General features: G+C 47.3%; 1 protein-coding gene across 7 annotated transcripts in view; it reads left to right on the top strand.

Annotated features, from left to right (window-relative positions):
* LOC147020483 (zinc finger protein ubi-d4-like) overlaps positions 1–17,500 on the top strand; it is a 201,848-nt gene that overhangs the window by 110,344 nt on the left and 74,004 nt on the right. For all 7 annotated transcript variants that reach the window (XM_085895864.1, XM_085895865.1, XM_085895859.1 and 4 more), the window contains 2 exons: positions 101–182; positions 8,914–9,081. In XM_085895864.1, the coding sequence (XP_085751990.1) occupies positions 101–182; positions 8,914–9,081 (250 nt within the window). The remainder of the gene's footprint in view (positions 1–100; positions 183–8,913; positions 9,082–17,500) is intronic.

Below are 17,500 nucleotides of genomic sequence, written 5' to 3'. Positions count from 1 at the left end.
GCTCTGCCGAGTCACGCTTTGAAGGATATAATTGATTCCCTCAATTGTACAATTGTGACATTTGTCTTCTCCTTGCTCTTCCTTCCCCCCACATCTTCAGACTCGCAATGGTGGAAGCAGCAAGAAGAAAAACATCGATTCCTCGGCCATAGAAGACCGGGACAAGCCGTATTTTTGTGACAGTACGTATCGGTTTGCACTAGCGCTTGAACCTTAACTTTTTACTCTTGAGGCCTGCCGCACAATCGCTCGCAGTTTCCCGACTTTGGGCCGATTTGAACCTCACGGCTAATATAATCGAATAGGCTTCAGTCGCGTTGGACGCTGACCGAAGCCTTCGAGTCGTGCTTCTCTCCAAGATGCCGGGCCTCTGACGGCGCTTGGGATCCTGCCAAACTCACCCGCGGGCTACACCGGAGCTGCAGGTTATTGAGCTTGGCACAAGACCAGCTATAATTGCTGTGATTTCGAGGAGGGCATTTCAGACGGCAGGCCCTGCAGATACGCGTTTTCCTGTGCAATGCCCGTTTCTTAACTGTGTTCGACATCAAAAGTTTGAATTGTCATTGCACAGGACGTAGTCTGTTTCAGATTAAGGGTCATCACATCGGCGTTTGCTCAACGAAGATGGAAGATTTTGAGAGGCCACTTGTATCCAGAGTCTTGAAGTTTCTCCCTTGGGACATGTACTTGTTGAGATGACTCTGCCATCGATGGAGATTACGTTTCCAACAAAAAGATGGAATGAAACGACGAGCGCACGTCGCAGGCTCCTGGCGGAAGCGTAAATGTTGGATCGAGAATAGTGCCGAGGTGCGATTGAAAAATCAAATAAAAAGTTATCCTTTTTCATCGGAGGTAAACCGCGGACCTGACTGACAAGCTAATTGCAAGCAGGTGGAAGCTGTAGAACAGAGGGCTGGATTCAATCTGTGCGGAATTTTATTTTTCAACGTCCTGGTCCCCATTTTGAGGAATTGGTTCAGAGTGGAAGATCTGAGATGGATACCATGTGATGGGAATTATAATTCGTGTTTTTAGTTGAACATTCTCGTGCAATTTGGAAGTTCAAAATGTCAATGCTCAAAATGCTCGGAAAACTCACGATGACGACGACGACGAATGATGATGATAATAATAATAATTTATCTTTTTTTTTTCGTGTTTGAAAATCGATTAATTGTTTGACGAGATTTATTTCGGAATTCTTACTCCCATCACTTTTCAGGTAAAACAAAACGTTTTTCAAGGAAGACATAAAAGGATAAAATTCCTTTCTTTTTATCACAATGGAGTGTTATACCTTTTAGGTGATGGGAGTAAAAGTATGAATTCCAACTTTTCCCCATTTTCACTTGTATTTGGGGATTAGGGATTTGTTTATTATTATTATTATGATGATGATTATTACTGTTTATTCATAACAATAATTCTTCTTGCTGTTTATTAATAATAATAATAATTATTATTGCATACAAATGTCACAGGATGGTGCACTTACCATTGAGCCGTCTTGTCTGGGTTCAAATCCTGACCCCAATTTGAGTAGTCTGATTGGTGTTTCACAGGCAGGGCATTGCTTCACACTGTGCCGTCCCTCGGGTGGACATAAAACCGTGTGTCGGAAGTTCTACCACTAGTTGGTGCACGTCAAAGATCCCTCGGTGTTTTTTGTGAAGAGTGGGTCAGTTTGTTGAAGGGCCGAGCGTCGGCCGCGGTCCGTAACCCGTATTGTTTTTATATACAAATCGAGCGGATTGTTCCTCGGCGCGGCTCGAATAAATTCAAGGCGGCAACTTTCATATGAATCGGCCAGATTTATTGGGGACACATCGGGAACACGACACAAGCAAAGCATTCACGACGATGTTATAATTAATCTATAACCCGCTCTTAACTAGGGAGCTACGGATTACGGGTTTTGAAGGGAACCCTAGCGAGATAAACCTTAGGCCTGGACGACATGCAGACAACATGCAGACAAGACACGGAGTACTTGGTGATGCCTCATGGACGAGAGGAAAAGTGTCGAAGGCACGAATGCAGCTCGTGACGAGCCGATGTTGTCGGATTCGAGCGCCCAAGCTCGAGCATGCAGCGTGGCAAGATGGCGTTCGTACTCCTATCGGCATCGCTCGCGCATGCCACGTGGAAAGATGGGGGCGACGGCCACCTATCCGCACCACTCACGCACCAGCCTCGGCGCGTTCAGCCCCCGTAAGGTCGACGGCACAGGAGAGAAAGATCTATGGTGTGTTCCAGCTGGTTTCTCACAAGGTCCAGTATGTGAATCCAGGTCTGGCCCGTACACCAGACTAGGCTAATCCCGGTGTTGGGCTCTGCAGGCGGATCGATGGGATGAAAGACGTGTCGAGCCGTGCAGGGAGTCAGGACAGTCAGAGGCTCTGTGACTGGACTCAGGATGAACCTGTGGATGACCTCAGGCTGGATCCATAACCGAGGAGGAATAGCTCGTCGAGTCACTCTTCACGAAGCAGATCCCCGACCCACTAAACAGCTCCTCTCGAAGCAGATCACAGACCGACACTGGGCAGTTCCTCTTGAAGCAGATCGCCGACTCGACACAGCCGTCTCTTCCTTTGCTTTTCGGGGCCGGCCTTTCTCACGAAGCAGATTGCAGACTCGACACTAGCAGTTTCTCCTTTGCCTTCTTGGGGCTCGCTCTTCTGGACCACCTCCGGGGACACGTGATCGGTCCATCCTTCGAGTTTGCAGCCATTCTCCACCAATGGGTTGCTGACACGTCTCGTTGACTGACTGTCAGATCGCTGGGCAGGGGCTGGTTCGGAGGGGGGAAGGAAGAAGAAGAACGGCGCGTCTCGGTACATCACCACTGTATGAACACTGGACAGCCTGCTACACCTCCCGACACACATGTAACGTCCAATTACCAAACAACCTGGCGAAACATGCATTTAAAGGGGGGGGGGGATCTTGTCAGGTCAGGTTCGATCTGTGACCTGCTACAATCTTGATTGTCAGGTCAGGTTCGATCTGTGACCTGCTACAGGAACCATGTAAACCTGTACTAACCTGTTCCATGGTCGGGTTGTCGGCGACTAAACCGTCTCCCCCACCAGGTTTTCTGGTGAGGAGGGTGTTTGGATATGGACACCCAGCAGGATTACAACAAAACCTGTCAAAGGGCGGAGGAGCTCCTTGTGAGCCAACAGCCATCCATATCTAGTGCCCAACTGTGTCTGCAGACGTCCTCCTGCAGTTGAGTTACTTCTTATTAGGAGGTTGGTGGCAGGATTCGCACTCCGGCCACCGTAAAACCCTTCATTCCGCAAAACGCAAAAACGCAAAAAAATCTGAAAACCCACTCCGTGGGAGTACCTCCTGTGCAGCTTCCCTTCGCAGGGCAGCTCACCGGATGACGGGATTGGGGCAAAGCCTTCGGGACCCCCAATCTTTGATGATAGGAGGGAAACCCCGGGGTAACATCCTTGGGTCAGATTGCGGGAGAGTGTGTCGGAGTGGTGCTGAGGTGTCGTCCACCAGACGGCGGTCTCCTTGGGTTAACCTGAGGTGGTCCCTTCGGGTGGGTGCCTGGAATGTCTTATCCCTAAGAGAGGATGATCACCTGTCTCTGTTATCATCTGAGCTCAAGCGTTTGGACATTGGGATTGCAGCTCTCTCTGAGGTTCGGAGACCGGATTGCGGAGAGATAATGGTGGGTGGTTACACCTACTATTGGTCTGGTCACTCTGATGGTTACCATACCCAAGGAGTTGCTGTAGCTGTGTCCAATAAGCTGACCCCAATGATAATTGAGGTAACACCGGTCAACGAGCATATTATGAGATTAAGGATTCGTCACTCCTTAGGTGTCATTTCCCTGGTCTCTGTTTATGCTCCGACTGAGGCGAGTGATCTCACCGTGAAGGATGCATTCTACGCCACACTCGAGTCTGTGGTTGATCAGTGCCCCAGACGAGATACACTTCTAGTCTTGGGGGATTTCAATGCATCGACTGGAACTGATAGGGACGGTTATGAGGTGTGTGTTGGTCCCCATGGGTCAGGAACTATGAACCAGAATAGCACTAAGTTCCTTGACTTTGCAAGAAGTCATGGACTTAGGGTGGCTGGTTCATGGTTTCAGCACCCGCAAGCTCATCGCTGGACTTGGTATTCCAACGCTGGCGGTGTGGCAAAGGAGATTGACCATGTCCTCAATGACGGTCGTTGGAGGATGATCCAGAACTGCAGGGTCTACCGGAGTGCTCAGTTCCTCAATACTGACCACAGGCTTGTTGTAGCAACTCTAAAGCTGCACCTTAAATCCTGGAGAATGGTACCATCCCAGCCTAGGCTGGATGTTGCCAAGCTCAGGGATGAGAGAGTAGCTGAGGAGTTTGCGAACAGGCTGAGTGGACACTTGGGGGGTCTGGGTGCTTTGGGGGGTCCTGAAGAGTTGTGGAGCGCCTTCAAGACCACCGTCCTTGATGTTGCCGGTGGATGTCTTGGAGCTCACCGCAGGGCAAAGAAGAATTTTGTCTCTCAAGGGACACTGGATACCATTGACCAGAGTCGCAGGGCCAGGCTGAATGGCAGAGCTGAGCTGTTCAGGGAGCTGAGGCGTAAAACTGTACGTGCACTGAGGGTGGACATGGAGGCCTATGTGCGAGGAATCTGTGAGGGGGTAGAGCATCACCTGTGGACAGGTGATTCTCGTCCCGCTTACAGGGGAATTCGCGCATTATGTTCATCCAAGCCCATCCCTCGGAGCACTGCAGTTCGAGCAGAGAGTGGTAGGCTCTTGACAGAGGAGTCTGAAGTGAAGACCCGCTGGGCCGGTTACTTTGAGCGGTTGTACCAGGCCGATCCCCCAGCTGTCGAGTTGGACGTCAAGGGTGTTACAATCCCTGTTGCTGACCCTCGAATCAACTGTGGTCCACCTACACTTGTGGAAACACGGGCTGCAGTGAACCAGTTGAAACGGGGCAAAGCTCCAGGGATCTGTGGCATCCATGCCGAACTTCTCAAGGCTGGTGGAAATGCTGCACTCGTGTCGTTGCATGCAGTTTTGTGCTCTGCCTGGAACACAGGCATCATCCCAACTGACTGGAAGAGGGGCCTTGTTGTCCCTCTCTGGAAAGGGAAGGGTGATCGCCAAGACTGCAACAACTACCGAGGGGTGACGCTGCTCTCAGTGCCGGGCAAGGTCTTTGTTCGGATAATTCTTGATGGGGTTCGCCACCATCTGCTTGAGCACCAGCGTCCAGAGCAGTCAGGCTTTACACCAAAGAGGTCAACGATTGACCGTATCCTTGCACTTCGTGTCCTCACCGAACGCAGACGAGAGTTTCGGCAGGGGCTGCTTGCAGCCTATGTTGATCTCTGTAAAGCGTTCGATTCAGTGAATCGGGATGTCCTCTGGAGGATTCTTGGTCTTCGTGGGGTGCCACCAAAACTGATCGATCTGATGTCTGAACTCTACTCTGGTACTGAGAGTGCTGTGAAGTGTGGTGGTACCATCTCTGACTTATTTCCAGTTGTTACTGGAGTTCGTCAGGGATGTGTACTTGCCCCCACACTTTTCAGCACTTGTATGGACTGGATTTTAGGGAGGATGTCGGAGAGATCATGTTGCGGTGCATCGTTTGGGAATATCAAGATCTCGGACCTTGATTTTGCAGATGATGCAGTCATCTTTGCGGAGACTTTAGACATCCTTTTGGGGGCCCTCGAGGTGCTGAATGAGGAGTCGGAGCCGCTGGGATTACGGGTGTCTTGGATCAAAACTAAGATCCAGTCTTTCGGTGACATCTTGGATGGTGCTGTCCTGTCTGTGTCTGTTTGTGGTGAGGATGTTGAGGTCGTGGAGAGATTCACTTACCTTGGCAGTGATATTCATGTCTCTGCTGGCTGCGAGTCAGAGGTCAATAGACGTCTGGGTCGGGCCTGGGGAGTCATGGATTCACTGGATCATGGGGTGTGGCGCTGCTGGTACCTGTGCGGGAGGACGAAAGTCCGAGTCTTCAGGTCCTTGGTACTTCCAGTCTTGCTCTATGGGTGTGAGACTTGGACTCTGACCAAGGATCTGAGACGGAGACTTAATTCCTTCGGTACCAGGTGTCTTAGGAGAATCCTTGGCTATCGCTGGTCGGATTTTGTGTCCAACGAGCGGTTGCTGAGAGAGACTCGGATGAGATTCGTTACCTGCATAGTCCGTGAGCGTCAGTTGCGGCTGTATGGACATGTGGCTCGTTTTCCTGACGCTGATCCTGCTCACCAGATTCTCTCAGCGAAGGAGTCTCATGAGTGGAGGAGGCCAGTGGGCCGACCACGTGCCTCATAGTTGCAGCAGGTTGACCATCATCTCAAGGAGATGGGGATGGGCCTGGCATCTGCCTGGGGGATGGCCAGATGGAGGCCCCTGGAGTACCGGCAGAAAGTGGACGCAGCGACGCGCTGTTCTGGCACATGCTCCCATACCTGACCTGACCTGGGGGGATCTGGGCTAATCCTATATTTAATAACAAGGGCCTATTTCCGCAACAAGTTATCACCGGCAATCTTGAACAAGTTACACATTCCTGCCCAAATCACCTTCAGTCAAGTGAGGCCTAGCCAGCCGGTTCAAGAAAGACTTGTCTCAATAACGTACCCTGGCCAACCCTACAAGAAGGTGGGAATAATTTGGCCTGTAGTAGTAGTAGTAGTAGTAGTAGTAGTAGTAGTAGTAGTAGTAGTAGTAGTAGTAGTAGTAGTAGTTTTAACTATGACACTACTATGGTCCGAATTACTCTGACCTTATTGTGGGTGAAGTTTGGCCCAAGTGTTTCTGGAAACGGCTGTCAGACATCAGGTTCGACTGGAGCTTATTTGGGCAGCAATTTGTAATTTGTTCAGGTTGCTGGTGATAACTCGTATTCTCTTCACGAAAGACACCGTGGAATCTATACCGTCCACCATATATTGTTGTGGGCCGGGGTTCGGTGGCGATAAACGACCACCAGGGGGGAGCAGTTGGGTCGTCTCCACCGAACACCCCGGAATTTAGGTCGTGACTCGGATAAGTCCGAAAGGTCACGGGTCCCTTAGCGGACCGTGGTCGCCAATATTTCGGCGGCGTGAGGTAGGGTCCACTTGTCTATTCCAATTTACCGAAGTACTCACGCCGTCTAACTACCGGGGAAACCACACCCTCGGCCAACTCTGTCCGAACCGAGTTGCATGTACCGACTCGGGTCCGGCGTACCGAGCGGGAGTTACCAGAGCCGCGCCGGTGCTAATGACAACTTACGGCACACGGCCTCCCTAATTCCCAATACGCACCGTGCTAAACCAATAAAAGAAAGTGACAGACAACGAGCTGGTGCATTGAACAATTGGGGGGTTTATTTATCATTGGGCAGGGGAGCACAAAGAGCAGGGTTAAAACCGAATATGAGAAATGCAATTTCCAAGGAACACAGGCACTTAACAGTTTCTACTTGCAGACGGGGACACACACACACACACACACACACACACACACACACACACACACACACACACACACACACACACACACACACACACACACACACACACACACACACACACACACACACACACACACACACACACACACACACACACACACACACACACACACACACACACACACACACACACACACACACACACACACACACGACATGGACCCCGTGGGGTCTTTATTCGGTCCCCTCAGCCCAGGAGGGAAAGGCGAGCTTGGGACCAGGGCCTTGTCGGGTACCTACCCGCCTCGTACGGTCACACCGGACTTCAACCACCATGGTGGGACTCGAACCTACGTTCCGAAATTCCCGGTCCCACGACCCTGGCTGCTCGGCCTCCACCACCACGATGAGCCACCGCCAAGGACCGCAAACCATGACAAGACCAAGCTACGGCGCCAGACCAGAAGCAATCGGCCACGATGACTGCTCGCCACCCGACTGCCATACTCTGGTCCAGACAACCACTCTACTCTCCTTGACGAGGTGAACACTTCATCTGGCTTGGGCGGAGCCGACCCTCAGGTCATGAGCCTCCTGATTGGACGGGGCATCTCAGGGGGTGTGTCGGGGCGTCTCGGAGACCCGCCCCCCCTAGAGGCTCTGTAGTAGCTTTCGGCACGCTAGCCTCCCATTGGCCGGAGTGCCTCGGCCCTGCTTGCCCTTCGCCCATTGGCTGGAGGAAACGCTCCATGCCCTTCCTCGGAGCGGAGCCTCGATGTGAAGCGATGGAGGCTCTGCCCACGCCTTCAGCCAAAAACATGTGGGCAATGGAGTCTGTGGTTTGAAGAAGTGAAGGGGATTTGTTGTAAAAAAAACTAACTATAAAGAAACTTCGCAGCGCACACATGTAATTCCCGTTAGACATCGGGGATGGGACCCTAACTATAAACATATACTTATGGAGATAACTGAGCTACGGGGACTGCTGTCTGTGTGCAAAAGGCTTCCAGATCCGTAACAATATTGTTGGCAGACAGGACACCAGTTTAACGTCCATCCGAGGCACAGCACACACACTGGTGCAATTACCTGCCTGTGAAACACCAGGATTGCAGTTTATGGCTGAGTCTGGATTTGAACCCAAGTTTGACCGCTCAGAGGGGAGTGTGCATACCTCTTCGTATCTGAGCTACTCTGCCAGCACCTGTTTAATTATTATCGGTTTTATTTATTTATTTAATTAAATAAAATTTAGGATCAAACAAATTGATAACTCTGAGAAAATTTTGGAGAGACAGGAATCACAAGACTTTTTATTTATTTATTTATTTACTTACTCCTGAAATGAACTTGAATTTAAGAAATCTCAAAGCATCCAATGGGAGGGCATGTTATCGTGATCGGTAAGAGCAATTTCTTTCGTCTGAACGACGCTGTGTTTGCCGTGTGTTATCAGTTTGTGGGAAGCGCTACAAGAATCGCCCAGGCCTAAGTTATCACTACGCGCACACGCACCTCACGGAGGAAGAAGGCATGGATGACGATGCCGATTCGGAGCCTCGAACTCCCGTGCCTCCTCGTGGTCCTGGCAGGGAGCGTCGTGCCGGGAGTCAGAGAGTTGCAGGTTTGAATCGCATAATTAACCTCCGCCATCTTCGAAGATGGATGGAGGTTACTGTTTTCACCCCTTTCTGATTGTTTGTTTGTTTGTTTGTGAATAGTATTACGGAAAAACTCTTCGACGGATTTCGACGAAACTTGGTGGGGGGTTAGGTATGGTCCAAGGATCATGCCATTAAATTTTGGACTTGGTCCCCCCCCCCCAAAAAAAAAATTTAGAGAAAAAAAAAATTTTTTTTTTGCATTTCTACATGTTTTAAGTGATTTCCAACCCCCCCAAAAATATTTTTTTACCCCCCCCCCAAAAAATAGAGATTTTTTTGTTTTTTTTGCATTTCTACATATTTTAAGTGATTTCCACCCCCCAAAAAAAATTGAGAACATTTTTTTATATTTTTTGCATTTTTACATGTTTTAAGTGATTTCCAACCCCCCCAAAAAAAAAATTGTTACCTCCCCCCCCAAAAAAGGGGAAAAATTTGTTTTTGCATTTCTACATGTTTTAAGTGATTTCCAACTCCCCCCAAAAAAAATTGTTACAGAAAAAAAAAAAATTGCAACTTTTTTTTTCAACAAAATTTCGATTTTTTTTTTTTTTTTGCATTTTTACATGTTTTAAGTGATTTCCAATCCCCCCCCCCCCAAAAAAAAATGTTGGAGAAAAGAACTATAACTCTGTCAGCACTGTTGACATCATATTTAATGAATAAGATATAAGGTTCACTTGAGTGACCCAGCAGTATTGGCGGCGGAGGTTTTGCACTCTCCCGAGTGCTCCCCCTCTAGTTCATTTTGTTTTTGTCGTGTTTTTCTTGCGAGTGGAACTTCGTGACGGAATGTCTTCCTGACCATTTGTATCGTGGCTTGTATTTCCTTTTGAGCTGCGGTGCTGAACTTGAGAACTGGGAGTTCTGCAGTCCAGTACAAGTTTGGTTCTTAAGTTGATTTTCTACTGCAGAGGCTAAGGTTGAATTGCTGTCACGTGGTAAACACCTTGTGCTATTCACACTGGTTTGTCGCAAATGAACTGGTGATTATTTGTGAACGACTGGGGGAAGCGGAATGATGGCAGCTCGATAGCACCACCAGGCAGTTGTCACTCAGGGTCGGGACGCCCCTCGTAAGGATGCTGCTGATTATTATTTTTTTCTTCTGTTTGTTCACCTTATTGTCCTGCCTCAGCTTTGTCCTTCGCTTTGCTTGTAAATTTGTTTTCTTTCTGGTTACTTTCGACTTTGCACTTTTTAGAAACTTCATGATGGCTTTTATTGTTTCCTTTTACAAAGCAAATGGTGTTGTAGTAACAATTCAAATGTTATTCATGTACGGATAATGGTATCTGGGCGGCTGGCGTGATCATGTACTCTTTCAAAGTACAAATATTCTTGTTATTTTGTCTTGCTTTGCATTGAGTAAACAAAAATCAAGGTGGGGAATGAGAGAGAAATGAAGATGTTGGATTTGGAAAGAGGGTCAGGGGGTGGGGGAATGCGTGTAAGTGGTGGTGTTTTTGTTTTATTTTGTACAAGTAAAGCTAGCTGCGACGCCGGGTCCCACCTCCCACCCCTTCCCCTGCCTCCTCCCACCCCACCCTCCTCCCATCGGACTCCAACCCCATCCCTGCCTCCTCCCACCCCACCCTACTCCCATCGGACTCCAACCCCATCCCTGTCTTCTCCCACCATTACCTCCCCTCCCTGTGGACTCCCACCACACCGCTTCCCTTCCTCTCCCTCCTCCCACACAGGAATTTTTGCAGGGTATACAGTGCCTATAGAAAGTCTACATTCCCTTTCAAAATTTTCACCTTTTGTTTCCTCATAGCCTGGAATTAAATTGTATTAAATCACCCCCCCCCCCTTTATTTACACATTGTAACCCACAACTTTCAAGTGAAACGCAAATTCTACAAATTTCAGAAAATTCGTTAAAAATACAAAACTAGAATATCTTGGTTGTACAAGTGTCCACCCTCCTTAGTTAATACTTGGTAGAATCACCTTGGACAGCAATTACAGCTGAGAGTCTGTTGGGATGGGTCTCTACCAACTTTACACACCTTGATTTGGCAATATTTGCCCATTCTTCTGTACAAAACTGTCCAAGCTCAGTCAAGTTGCATTAGGAGCATTGAAGGACAGCAATCTTCAAATCGTGCCACAGATTTTCAATTGGATTTATGTCGGGGCTCTGACTGGGCCACTCAAGGATATTTATCAATTTGTTCCTTCGCTACTCCAGTGTGGCTTTGGCTGTGTGCTTCGGATCGTTGTCATGCTGAAAGGTGAACTTCTGTCCCAACGTCAGCTCTCTTGCAGAGGGCAGCAGGTTTTCCTCTGGGATTTTTCTGTATTTTCCTCCATCCATTTTCCCTTCAATCCTGACAAGTGCCCCAATCTCTGCTGATGAGAAGCATCCCAATAACATGATGCTGCCACCACCATGCTTCACAGTAGGGATGGTGTTCTTTGGGTGATGTGCTTTTGTTGGGTTTGCGCCAAACGTAACGTTTTTCATTTAGACCAAAACATTCTATCTTGGTTTCATCAGACCACCAAACTTCTTGCCACATGGCTTCATAATCTCCGGAGAGGTTTTTTTGCATCCCTCAAATGGGACGAGGTGGGCTCTTTTGAGTTATGGCTTCCTTCTTGCCACCCTACCATACAGCTTGACTTGTGGAGTGTTTGGGATATTGTTGTCACGTGCACACAGTGACCAGTCTTTGTCATAAAGGCCAGTAGCTCTTTCAAAGTTCCCATTGGCCTCTTGGTGGCTTCTCTGATCAATCTCCTGAGTTGGTCATCCAGTTTGGAGGGATGGCCTGATCTAGGCAGGGTCTTGGTGGTACCATACACCTTCCACTTCTTAATGATTGTCTTGACTGTGCTCCAAGGGATATTCAAGGAATTTGAAATATTTTTATACCCATCCCCTGATCTGTACCTTTCCACAACTTTGTCCTGGAGATCTTTAGAAAGCTCCTTGGTACCCATCGTTGAGTCTTTGCTGTGAAATGCACCACCCAGCAGAGGAAACCTACAGGTACAGTTGATTTTATTCTGAAATAATCAGAATCACTGCAATTTAACACAGGTGGAGGTCAATTAACCTGGTGTGTGATTTTGAAGGTGCTTCGTTACACCTGAGCTAATTTAAAATTGCTATTATATGGAGGGTGGACGCTGATCCAACCAAGATATTCTAGTTTTGTGTTTTTAATTAATTTTCTGAAATTTGTCGAATTTGTTTTTCACTTGCAAGTTGTGGGTTATGAAGTGTAAATAAAGGTGTAAAATGTTTGATATAATGGAATTTTATTCCAGGCTATTCGGCAACAAAAGGTGAAAAAATTTGAAAAGGGGTGTAAACTTTCTAATGGCACTCTGTATATAATTGTGTGTGTATATATATATATATATATATATATATATATATATATATATATATATATATATATATATATATATATATATATATGTATATGTATGTATATATATATATATATGTATATATATATATGTATATGTATATATATATATAATTAGCTTTTCAGACCTATCAATTCGCTGATGGGAACTCTAATGTTTCTGTAATTGCTAGAAAAAAAATCTAATTTAGCGGTTTATAGATACCAGCCAAGCGATACACTTGCTTCATTGATGGATATATTAAGGGGGTGGGGGGGAGAGAAAGAGATGGGTGGTACCCTTTTTTCTAAAAACTCTATTTTCACCCTTGAGAGTTATGTCGTTAGATGAGCAGTGAAATTAACTTGAAATTGATTTATAGGTTGTGTTTGTACTATTTTCGGTTTTTGAATAATTATCGATGAGCGCATTTGAGAGGTCACGTGACTCCTTCGCCGAACTTACCTCTTGTTGTAATGTCTTTATTAACAGTTATTTTTTTACATCCGATACCATATTTGTGTCATTGATAGTGAATCATTCATCCTCTTTATCTCTGCTGATGACTCCACCCTCTTCTGTACCATCTGTCATCCCTCAGACCAGCAAGCAGCATCTTCTTCGCTCTCTGCAGATCTGGATAAAATCAGAAACTGGTCCAACACATGGAACATGTCTTTCAATCCTGACAAATCTCACACTCTCACTGTCTCTCTCCGAAAGGACTGTTGAGACCCCCCCCCGCCCCCCCTTTATTTACTTTCTCAACAATCCTCTGGAAGAAGTCCTTTCATTCAAGCTTCTGGGTCTCATTATCTGCCATGATCTTTCCTGGGAAAGCAACATTTCCAACCTGGCCTCCAAAGCCAGTCGTCGACTGGGAATTTTCCGTCGTGTAAAGTCCTTCCTCAGCCCACCTGAGCTCCTGACGACTTACAAAGCTTTCGTCCACAGCTTGATGGAGTACTGCTCTCCTCTCTGGGCTGGTGCTCCTGTCTCTCACCTTTCTCGGCTTGACGCTGTGAAAACAATGACATTTAGGATCATTAGTATCTCCCGTGGTGAGGCTGAGTCTTTGGGCCTCTCACTCTCTCACCACAGGCAGGTCGGTGGTCTTTCTGTCCTCTCCCGTCTCCTCTCCGGTCTCGCCCTCCCCCCATATTTCCGCAGGGTGCTCCAGGTTCACCAGCAACCCCCTTCTGGTAAAACTACCAAAATCACGAATCACTGCTCACCTTCACTCTTTCATTCCTCTTCCCCCCCCCCCACCTTTGGAATAAACTGCCACACTGTTCAATCCTATTCTTCCTTCCAGGCCTTCAAAACAGCTGTTCACCACCATCACCTCTTATCTTCCCCCATCCAAAACAATGATCTTTTCTACCCCAGTTAATCCACCCCAAACCCACCTCCTTCAAATTCCCTACTTTCCTTCCTGAAAGTCCCTGTAATGTCCATCTTGTATACCCCGTGTTCCCCGTCCCATCCCTCTCCCTTCCACAGATCTCCTAATGTCTCTGTTCCCCACTGTTTTGTCCTTCTCTCGCACCCCTCTTGTCTCCTGCCCCCCCCCCTTGTTGTGCGTTGTGTGTTAGCTCTCATACGAGCCTCAACGAGGTATACAAAAAAAAAGAAGCGTTTTTAACATTTGGCAAAATATAAATAATTAAAATAAAACCAGCTTTTGATTCCTACCAACGTCTAACTTGTCTCATCGCCTCTAACTTGCCACGTGTCGTGTCGAAATCTGCTCCCCGAGGGACAAATTTGTCAATATGGCCGAAATAAGCAAGCACTCCATTAGAAACCGTTGATAAGGAACGGCTGGCTTGGCAAGTCCAGCTGGCTGCCTGGTAACTGAGCACGCCCTTGGACATCTTGACAGCATAAACTACATAGAAAAGGACAGTTTTTTTTAATTCAAGACTTCAGATATTAATCAAGACTATTTTTGTTGTCATGAAAACGTACCTTGTTGAGTTTTCAACGCAATGTTTTAGTTTTTTAAATGTGCATAAACTCAGAGGTGATGTTGAGTACGAAAGTGGACGTGTACATTTCATGTCACTTTACAGTGTACTCGCATAACTTCTCCACATGTACATAATAAATATCTCTCGGGAATTCCCCTGGCCTCCCAACTAATTAATTACCCACACAGGCATTTCACGACCAAGCTGATTTTCATTGTCCCCAATGTTTATTTACTTCACATATGTGAATTACATTTCCATCAGTTTGTTTATAAGCCTTAATGTTGGGCAAAAACCACAAGTTTTTTAAAAATATTGTAGATGACTCTTTCCTTTCCTCTGCATGATGAGAACGTACCTAAATTGGGTGGTGTACCGGGCGTAGTGGCGTGCGCCTGTAATCCGGCTACTCGGAGGCTTGGGTTCGAGGATCGCTTGAGGACGGGGGCTCTGCACTGGGCAGGGTGTAGAGCAGACCGGAATCATGGCGAAACCCAAATCCTGATCCCTGTGTTGTAAGAGGCGACCAGGGTTGCGTCAGGAAGGGCATCCGGCGTAAAACCTGTGCCAAATCAGTATGCGGATCATAACGGATGATCCGCTGTGGCGACCCCTAATGGGAGCAGCCGAAAGACGAACAACAACAACAAACTAAATTGGGTGGTGTGTGTATATTACACTGCTGCCGTGATCGCTGCAAACGAAACCTGCATTACCTCGTTTCCTCTGCATGAGTTGTAATCAAAGTGTACCTTTGTTTCGTCAAAACAGTACCTTTAATTTAATGATCAAAGACGTGTTCACCAGAGGCCTGTGTGGCCGATTCCAAGGCAAGGCATTTTTTATTAGACTGTAACAAAATGGCAGAGGTCAACGCAGGCTGACCAAGGACAAGTCTGGTTTTTTGGGGATTTTTTATATATACAATGTTGAGGCTTGTATGAGACCTAACACACAGAATGTATACTGAAACGCAAAAGAAACTTACCACTTGTTTGAAATGTAATAAAATTGTAACAGTTCAAAATAAAACAAACCAACAATTGCTAAATGAAACATTGGCATTTTATTGATGACATGTCAAGTTTTTGACCAAGATACACCATCTCATAAGTTTGTTCTACAGTACAGAACAGCACAGGGTGCAATGTCAGTCCCCTTTCAATAGCGTGTGTGGCCACCATTGTTTAGGATACAGGCAGTGCATCGTCGGCACATACTGCCTACCAGTCTTTGGATGGATTGCTGCTGGATTCTGTCTCACTCAGTCCTCAATATCTGAAGCCATCTGACTTAGGACCATCTGCCTGTCCTGCCCTGCAGTGGTGACTCTTGGCTTCCCTGATCGAGGTCTGCCATCTGCAGAGTTGTGGAGGGTGTCTGTCCACCAGGGCCGATATCGTCTGGTGTGAACAGCCAAAGCGACGTGCCACCTCACGGTAGCTCAATCTGCCTTGCAGTATGCCCAAGGCACACTGCCGTTGATCCCTTGACAATCGTGGCATGTTTATTGAAATTCCCATTTTGCACTGGCCTTTTTAAAGCCAATATCAAGACATCACGTGCAGCTCATTAAAATCATTCCGTACCCCTTGGCTAATCACTGACAGTCAAAACGGCTGTTCAACAGCTGTGCTATGAAGTGACCATTGAAGGTTCAAGTGACCATCCGTGACCGTTTTGTCTGACAGTGAGGACACTATTGTCCACAAGTAAGTTCACACATTTACTACACACAGTGTTATTGTTGATATTTGAAGGTTTAAAAGGTAGTAAGTTTCTTTTGCGTTTCAGTATACAACAAGGGGAACAGGAGACAAGAAGGAAAATCAGTGTGGAACAGAGACATGAAATCTGTGGAAGGTGGCGGGATGGGGCGGGGTACACGGGGTAAACAAGATGGACATGACAGAGACCTTCAGGTCCTTACACGACAGGGACTTTCAAGTCCTTGCATGACAGGGTCTTTCAGGTCCTTACACGACAGGGACTTTCAGGAAGCATAGCAAGGAATTTGAAGTTTAAGGAGGTGGTTTTGGGGTGGATTAGCGGGGGTAGAAAAGATCGTGGATTTGGATTGTGAAGATAAGAGATGGTGGTGAACAGCTGTTTTGAAGACCTGGAGGGAAGAATGGGATTGAAGAGAGTGTGGGAGTTTGTTCCAAAGGCAGGAAAAAAAGAGGAATGAAAGAGTGACGGTGAGCAGTGATTCTTGGTTTTGGTAGTTTTACCAGAAGTGAGTTGCTGGCGGACCTTCAGTGCCCTGCGAAAATATGGGTAGGACATATTTCAGACAGACCGGGGGGGGGGGAGGGGGCGGCAAGACCAGAAAGGAGATGGTAGAAGACAAACAGACCACCGACCTGCCTGCGGTGAGAGAGTGAGAGGCCCAACGACTCAGCCTCACTGCGGGAGATGCCATTGATCCTAAATGCCTTGGTTTCCACAGTGTGAAGCTGAGAAAGGTGGGAGGCAGGAGCACCAGCCCAGAGGGGAATGCAGAACTCCATCAGGCTGCGGACGAAAGCTTTGTATGTGGGCTGAGGAAGGACTTTGCACGATGGAGGACGCCCAGTCGGTGACTGGCTTTGGAGGCCAGCTTGGAAATGTGGCTTTCCCAGGAAAGATCATGGCAGATAATGAGACCCAGAAGCTTGAAAGAAAGGACTTCTTCAAGAGGATGTTTTGTGATTTTATCAGTTTGTGATTGTATCCAGATCTACAGAGAGTGAAGAGACTGCTGCTGACCAATCTGAGGGATGACAGATGGTACAGCAGAGGGTGGAGTCATCAGCAAAGTGATAAAGAGGATTTTCCAGTCGGAGAGATCATTAATGAAAACCAGAAAAGAACAGGGCTCAGAACACTACCTTGAGGAACTCTAGCATGGACAGAAAGAGGGGATGAGAGAACTTCGTTAAGGGTCACATGTTGGTTGCGACAGGAGAGGAAGTCTGCGAGCCATGAGTGGAGATGTCCTTGGATACCATAGGAAGAGAGTTTGGTGAACACGGCAGGGTTGCAGACTGTATTGAAGGCA

This window comes from Eptatretus burgeri, chromosome 9, assembly GCF_056783735.1.
Source record: "Eptatretus burgeri isolate ZD-2024b chromosome 9, Ebu_testis_v1, whole genome shotgun sequence".
Lineage (NCBI taxonomy): Eukaryota > Metazoa > Chordata > Myxini > Myxiniformes > Myxinidae > Eptatretus > Eptatretus burgeri.
The sequence above is the reverse complement of the archived record's forward strand: the minus strand, read 5'-3'. Positions and strand labels throughout refer to the sequence as shown.